The following is an 8,082-nucleotide window of genomic DNA, read 5'->3' as shown; positions in this document are numbered from 1 at the left end:
CGGGGACGTGGCGGAGGCGGTGGGAGGACAGAGGCGCTCACCCTCCTGGGAGCCCGACGGTGGCGACAAGGGTGGTGGGGAGTTCACAAAGCTCGTGGAGCTTCCCCGGGCACCGAGGCCCGAGTAGGGGGTTTGGATGCGCGGGTCCCGGGTGGGGTCGGGGCCAGAGGGGGTCCCTAGGCTCGTGTCCCACAGCTGATCACGCTTCGTTGGCCCCAGGCGGTGGGCGCGGGCAGGGCAGGGCACTGCACTTGACGGGAGCCGCGGGGACCCCGGAGACCCGGACGCCCGTCACCGACCCCCTCCCCCACTCCAGCAGTGCTCCGCGGGGATGCCCTGGTCTCGACCTGGTCCGTCAGCCCCCGGCTGCGCGGGGATCCGCTTTCGGCGCCTGAACTGCCCCAGTGCCCTCTTCGTTCTGGCCCGGGGCTGGCGGGGGGAGGTGCAGCATTAGGGGCGCTGAGGTGACACCCGAGAACTTCCCAGGGAGAGGGTGCTGGGGGGGGATTTCCACAGTCCTTCCCGCGGCCCCCGCGGGGGGGCGGTGTTGGGAGGGCACTTGGGGTTATCCCAGGCTCGCGGGTGGGGGTGGGGGGACTCCTCCCTTTACTTCCCTCCGCCCCCTTGCACACCCACCCCCAGGTTTCCCGTGTCCCTTGTTCTTCCCCTCTTCGGGTTAGAGATAGGTGGGTGGCTTTGAGTGGGCGGAGGACTTTTAGGGGCTCCCGCATTCTAGGGCATGCCTATTGCCCTCTTCCTTGGCCTGTGTTGACTGAGGTGTGTTCTCGTGGTGGACAAAAGTCTGTACGATGGTTGGTGGCATTGGTCCTTAATCCTTTGGGTCTGTTTTAAGGTAAATTGCTGAGAGTTCGGGAAGTAAAAATTTCTATTTATTGGATTTCTTTTGGGTTTTCTCTCAAGAAGGAAGTAGAAGAAGAGTCTTTTATTTTCCCCTCTTCCTCCATTTGCATTCTTTGTGAGGTTTGTCTGCCTTGTGTTTTTTGTCCCGGATTAGTCTTGTTCAAGGATGGAGATTCCCAGGCGTGGAGTCTATAGCTTTTGGCTTCCATTAAGTAAAATCGCTAACCTTTTAAAGAGAGAGTTAATTTTTGTCTACAGTCATTCCAGAAAAATAGTGTACACGGACTAGCTGAATTAATTCACTTAAAATTGTAACTTAGTTACATATGGTAGATATGTTAACTCCTATCTGATTTTTTTGGATGAAACTGTTTTTTTTTTTTTTAAATAGGAGATGAAGTAATGGATTTTTTTCTTCCCTTAAAATGGCATAACTGAGAAAGCCTCTGGTACTGATTGAGATGATCTGTTCAAGAGTCTTCATATTCTGAACTAGAATAGCCTTTTGTGTTGTATTATTGCTCGCTTTCCCAAACTCCAAATTGCTTTCCTATTTAAATGAATGTTCTTCTAGTAAACTGGTGTTAGATTTAAAGAAATCACTCAAGCTTCACCTTTGGTAAAGTGAACTCAGTTTAAGATTAAGAAACTGGTTTCGGCCGGGTGCGGTGTCTCACACCTGTAATTCCCGCACTTTGGGAGACCCAGGTGGGAGGATCACCTGTGGTCAGGAGTTCAAGACCAACCTGACCAATATGGTGAAACCCCGTCTCAACTAAAAATACTAAAACATTAGGTGGATGTCGTGGCTTGCGCCTGTAGTCGCAGCTACTCGGGAGGCTGAGACAGGAAAATTGCTTGAACCCAGGAGGTGGAGGTTGCAGTAAGCCGAGATCACTGCACTCCAGCCTGGGTGACAGAGCGGGACTCCGTTAAAAAAAGAAAAAAAAAAAAACTGGTTTTAAACTGTCCCCGTTTGGCCTCTGAAGCAAATTCAAATGTAACTCTTCTCCCACCCCCCTTTATCTTCTTCCAGATTAATTAAAAGAAGAATGAACTATAATTCTTGAAGATAGCTGGGCAATTTTTTAAGTCGGAGGCTGTTCTTACTGGTTTGAGGATTTACCACGTCTTCGGTTTTCCAGCACAGACCAGCAGACCATCATTTTTAGAGGAAATACTCCCTCTGCCCTCCTTTTCGGTTTCCTTGGTGGTAAAGATTAAATTTGGTTGCATGATTTTGAGTTGTGTTTGAGTCTAGATTTTATGGCCCAAGGAATGGCATAAACTTTTCATGTGTTTTGCTTAAAACAAACCAAACCATTGCATTGATCCTGGACATCTTTAATTGAGAAATTGGTAACTTTATTTTAATATGTATATCTGAAGAATTCAAGAAAACAAAGGCATTCTCAGAGGTGTGCCTCTTTATTGTTAGAGGCAAAACGAACAATTATATAGGACTTGCAGTGAAATTAGACCAGATTATATAAGGAGAACCAAAACTAAGTCGCAAAATTTATTAATTTAAGGGAGTCTCTCTTTGAAAAGTTTCTTTGAGAGTAAGTTACCATAAGCATTTGTATACATTCATTTCCTCTTTTTCAAATAAGCAACTAAATAGAAATGCTAATCTCAGATTTAATTATTTAACAGAAGAGTGTAGAATGGAAAACCTCCAGACAAATTTCTCCTTGGTTCAGGGCTCAAATAAAAAACTGAATGGGATGGGAGATGATGGCAGCCCCCCAGCGAAAAAAATGGTAACAGACATTCATGCAAATGGAAAAACGATAAACAAGGTGCCAACAGTTAAGAAGGAACACTTGGATGACTATGGAGAAGCGCCAGTGGAAACTGATGGAGAGCATGTCAAGCGAACCTGTGCTTCTGTTCCTGAAACTTTACATTTAAATCCCAGTTTGAAACACACCCTGGCACAATTCCATTTAAGTAGTCAGAGCTCGCTGGGTGGACCAGCGGCATTTTCTGCTCGGCATTCCCAAGAAAGCATGTCGCCTACTGTATTTCTGCCTCTTCCATCACCTCAGGTTCTTCCTGGCCCATTGCTCATCCCTTCCGATAGCTCCACAGAACTCACTCAGACTGTATTGGAAGGGGAATCTATTTCTTGTTTTCAAGTTGGAGGAGAAAAGAGACTCTGTTTGCCCCAAGTCTTAAATTCTGTTCTCCGAGAATTTACACTCCAGCAAATAAATACAGTGTGTGATGAATTGTACATATATTGTTCAAGGTGTACTTCAGACCAGCTTCATATCTTAAAGGTACTGGGCATACTTCCATTCAATGCCCCATCCTGTGGGCTGATTACATTAACTGATGCACAAAGATTATGTAATGCTTTATTGCGGCCACGAACTTTTCCTCAAAATGGTAGTGTACTTCCTGCTAAAAACTCATTGGCCCAGTTAAAGGAAACTGGCAGTGCCTTTGAAGTGGAACATGAATGCCTGGGCAAATGTCAGGGTCTGTTTGCACCCCAGTTTTACGTTCAGCCTGATGCTCCATGTATTCAGTGTCTGGAGTGTTGTGGAATGTTTGCACCCCAGACGTTTGTGATGCATTCTCACAGATCACCTGACAAAAGAACTTGCCACTGGGGCTTTGAATCAGCTAAATGGCATTGCTATCTTCATGTGAACCAAAAATACTTAGGAACACCTGAAGAAAAGAAACTGAAGATAATTTTAGAAGAAATGAAGGAGAAGTTTAGCATGAGAAGTGGAAAGAGAAATCAATCCAAGGCAAGTTTTTTATATCAATTTTTAATAATGGTAATGGTTTACTTTGAAATGAAAATTAAATGTTTAGTGTGTAAACTTAACCTGTATGTTGAACATTGCTCATGCAACAACAACAAAATGCCGATTGATATTTTTGTATTGCAATTTTTAGGTCATAAAGTGCTTTCCAGTACGTTTTCTCATTTGACTTTCCAAACAGTGGAAAAGTAAGACTTGTGAGAGAAGTGAGACTATTGTTCCATTTTATAGATAAAGCAAATGAAGCTCAGAGAGATGAAATGACTTTCCCAAAATTATGTAGCTAGGGAGTGGAGGATTTAGGGCTTATTATTTTTTTTTTTTGTACTTTTAGTAGAGACTGGGTTTCAACATGTTAGCCAGGCTGGTCTTGAACTCCTGACCTCGTGATCCACCCACGTTGGCCTCCCAAAGGGCTGGGATTACAGCCTTGAGCCACCATGTCCCGCCAGGGCTTCTTTTTCTTACCCTCTTTTGCACACATCCTGGCTCTTGACCACTACGTCTGTTTTTCTAGGACTCGATAATTTGCACTTTGGTGTTATCTCCATTTGCAAATGGTACAATGACTAGTCAAAACAATTCCTGTGGGCTCGAAACAGCATTTTTCAGAGATGCACCTATGATTTCTGATGTTTCTATGCTTAGATATTTAGGCTTGCTCAATATTTGAAACGGAAAAGACATGTATCTGAAGAATTTGTGATTTGAGTAAGCAAGATTTTTTTTTTAAGAAAAGGATAACTAAAAAAAAAAGACAGAATAAGGAAAAGTTTATTTTAAACTAATAAAGTATTAATATAAAAACCTGCCAGGCTCAGTGGCTCACACCTGTAATCCCAACACTTTGGGAGGCTGAGGTAGGTGGAGCACCTGAGGTCAGGAGTTTGAGACCAGCCTGGCCAACGTGGTGAAACCCCGTCTCTACTAAAAATACAAAAATTAGGTGGGTGTGGTGTCACACACTTATAATCTCAGCTACTCAGGAGGCTGAGGCAGAAGAATCGCTTGAACCCCGGAGGCGGAGGTTGTAGTGAGCCAAGATTGCCCCATTGCGCTCCAGCATAGGCGACAAGAGGGAAACTCCATCAAAAAACAAAACAAAACAAACGAACAAAAAAACCAACCTATCAGCAGGTGGGAGCAGTGACTCACAATCCCAGCACTTTGGGAGGCCGAGGCGGGCAGGTCACTCAGATCAGGAGTTTGAGACCAGACTGGACAACATGGTAAAACCCCATCTCTACTACAAATACAAAAATTAGCCAGGCGTGGTGGTGTGTGCCTGTAGTCCCAGCTACTTGGGAGGCTGAGCCAGGAGAATCTTGAACCTGGGAAGCGAAGGTTGCAGTGAGCTGAGATCACGCCACCACACACCAGCCTGGGCATCAGAGTAAGACTCTGTTTCAGAAAAAAAAAGAAGAAAAACACAAACAACCACTGAGCAGCCAAGGTATCATAATTTTATTTTTCCTGCTGCATTATCTAGTAGGCTAAACTATTATCTTCATTCTGAGGTTTTGAATGCCTAGGTCCTAGGTGATGGACAAGATTTGGATTATTAAATATTCACTTTGTTGATTGGGTTGTTTTATATTTTTTCTATTTGACTAAAATTGATGTATAATAACAATTCCTAACACTAAGTGTTTAAAATGTGGCAAGCGTTGTTCTTGAGCAGTTTTACATGTATAATTTTATTTAATTCTTAACAAGAGGCTGGCTATGTTTCATTTAGGAACTTTGAATTTTTCCACTATTAGTTTTGATTCCTTGAAATATCTTTGCCCTTTTCTATTCTACAGAAGAAATGAATAAAGCATATTAAATGACTGACTGAAGGTTTATTCACAGCAAAGTCAGAACTTGGACTTAGTCCTTAAGACTTGGGATCCTGTGCTTTATTCTGGTGCCTTTTAAGGTTTTGAGGGAAATTTAGTTCACAGTGTAGTTTAAGACATTGGTTTAGCCTAATGAAGATAATAATTTTAGACTCATTTATGGTAGTTTGCTGCTTGCTGCTTCCAGAAGACCAGCACTTTGAAGTTTCTTGCCAGTGTCTGCTAGATAAGTTTATATTCTTCAAGTGCAGTTATTAACTGATTTTTTTTTTTTTTTTTTTGAGACCAAGTTTCACTCTTGTTGCCTAGGCTGGAGTGTAGTGGCGCGATCTCAGCTCACCGCAACCTCCGCCTCCTGGGTTCAAGGGATTCTCCTGCCTCAGCCTCCTGAGTTGCTGGGATTACAGGCACCTGCCACCACGCCCTTTAATTTTTGTTATTTGTAGCAGAGACTGGTTTTGCCATGTTAGCCTGGCAGGTCTCAAACTCCTGACCTCAGGTGATCCACCCGCCTCAGCCTCCCAAAGTGCTGGGATTACAGGTGTGAGCCACCGCGCCCAGTCTATTAACTAATTTTAAATCAGGATTGACTTCAAGCCAGTGCTCAGTGTAGAACTTGCTTACAGCTGGACTTGTCCTGTGCTGAAGTTTGTGCTCAGAGGTTATATTTCAAAATGTGAAATGCCCCTTTTGATATTTGTGATATCTTGCCCCCAAGCTAATTAGGTGCTGTACTCTTTTTTTTTTTTTTTTTTGTAGAGACAAGTCTTGCTCTGTCGCCCAGGCTGGAGTGCAGTGGCATGATCTCAGCTCACTGCAATCTCTGCCTCCTGGGTTCAAGCAGTTCTCCTGCCTCAGTCTCCTGAGTAGCAGGAATACAGGCGCACACCACCACACCCAGCTAATTTCTTTTGTATTTTAGTGTGGGGGGGGTGGTTTCACCGTGTTGCCCAGGCTGGCCTCGAACTCCTGAACTCAGGCAATGCGCCCGCCTCTGCCTCCCAAAATGCTAGGATTACAGGCATGAGCCACCATGCCCGACGGTGCTGTACTCTTACACATCTATTGAAGGCCACATTATTTGCCAGATATTGTTGCTCCAGTCTTTTTTTTTTGAAATGGAGTTTTGCTCTTATTTCCCAGACTGGAGTACAATGTCGCGATCTCGGTTCACTGTGAGCTCCACCTCCCAAATTCAAGTGATTCTCCTGCTGCAGCCTCCTGAGTAGTCAGGATTACAGGTGCCCGCCACCGTGCCTAGCTAATTTTTTGAATTTTTAGTAGAGATGGGATTTTACCATGGTGGCTAGGCTGGTCTTGAATTCCTAACCTGAGGTGATCCGCCTGCTTCAGCCTCCCAGTTGCTGGGATTACAGGCATGAGCCATGGCATCCGACCCGTTCCGGTCTTTATTACTCTGACCTAAGTGTATTTTGGATAAACTACTTTTCCTAATATTCTTGTTCTGTGTTTATGTGAAAAACATCTGAGAACCATGTTAAAGGTTAAAAAAAAAAAAGATGATGGATGAATTTACTTAACTGAAACAATGTGCTAAGGTTTAGTTAACACTGAAACCATCTTTCTTCTGGGATGTAATCCCTTTTTGTTCCAGAATTCACTAATTTGAATACATTTTTGATTTTAGGAAGGTGTGAGATTTTTTTTCTGATCTTTTTGCTGTGTTACACTTTGCAGTTTTTGAATTAGTGTTTGTGGTTTTTTCTTTTCTTTTTTTTTTGAGACAGAGTCTGGCTCTGTTGCCCAGGCTGGAGTGCAGTGGCATGAACTCGCTCACTGCAAGCTCCGCCTCCCGGGTTCACGCCATTCTCCTGCCTCAGCCTCCCACGTAGCTGAGACTACAGGCGCCCGCCACCATGCCCAGCTAATTTTTGTACTTTTAGTAGAGACGGGGTTTCACTGTGTTATCCACGGTGGTCTCGATCTCCTGACCTCGTGATCCGCCCGCCTCGGCCTCCCAAAGTGCTGGGATTACAGGCATGAGCCACTGCGCCCGGCTGTGGTGTATTTTCATATTGCCTGTAATTTCATGTGAATTTGAGAAATTTAAAGGAATTTAAGAAAATTTCAAACACCCAGTACTTTAAGAAAGATTGTTTTTTTTGGTTCATGTTTAATATGTACTTGAGTGGTTGTTTATTCTGCTTACCACTTCACGTTTTAAAAACGTACTCAGAACATTGTGAAGTACAGTTATTTTTTAGGGTCTGTGAGGAAGATGAATGACAGTATTTCCCCCTCTTAGATGGGTCACATGCTCCTGGTTATATAACCAGAATCAGGAGTTGAATACACATCTTCTAACTTGAAGTTTAGTAAGTTTTCACTATTTGCCGTGAAGCACATGTTAGTAGCAGAAAGTGAATTTTGAGAAACATTAACGTTTCTTATCAGTTTACCTTAGTACAGGTTGAGCATCCCAAATCCAAAATCTGAAATGCGCCAGGCGCCGTGGCTCACGCCTGTAATCCCAGCACTTTGGGAGGCCGAGGCGGGCGGATCATGAGGTCAGGTGATCGAGACCATCCTGGTGAACATGGTGAAACCCCGTCTCTACTAAAAATACAAAAAAATTA

General features: G+C 43.9%; 1 protein-coding gene across 4 annotated transcripts in view; it reads left to right on the top strand.

The window, feature by feature from the left end:
• Positions 1 to 716: 716 nt before the first annotated feature.
• Positions 717 to 8,082, top strand: part of SKIL (SKI-like proto-oncogene) — a 29,788-nt gene continuing 22,422 nt past the window's right edge. For 2 of the 4 annotated variants that reach the window (XM_011948999.1, XM_011948995.1), the window contains exon 1: positions 1,021 to 3,626. In XM_011948999.1, the coding sequence (XP_011804389.1) occupies positions 2,529 to 3,626 (1,098 nt within the window). In that variant the 5' untranslated portion in view covers positions 1,021 to 2,528. Of the gene's footprint in view, positions 854 to 1,020; positions 3,627 to 8,082 lie in introns of those variants that run through there. The other 2 variants (XM_011948997.1, XM_011948998.1) reach the window with 2 other exon arrangements.

The sequence above is a fragment of the Colobus angolensis genome, unplaced genomic scaffold, assembly GCF_000951035.1.
Source record: "Colobus angolensis palliatus isolate OR3802 unplaced genomic scaffold, Cang.pa_1.0 Scaffold289, whole genome shotgun sequence".
In the NCBI taxonomy this organism is placed as follows: Eukaryota; Metazoa; Chordata; class Mammalia; order Primates; family Cercopithecidae; genus Colobus; species Colobus angolensis.
The sequence above is the reverse complement of the archived record's forward strand: the minus strand, read 5'-3'. Positions and strand labels throughout refer to the sequence as shown.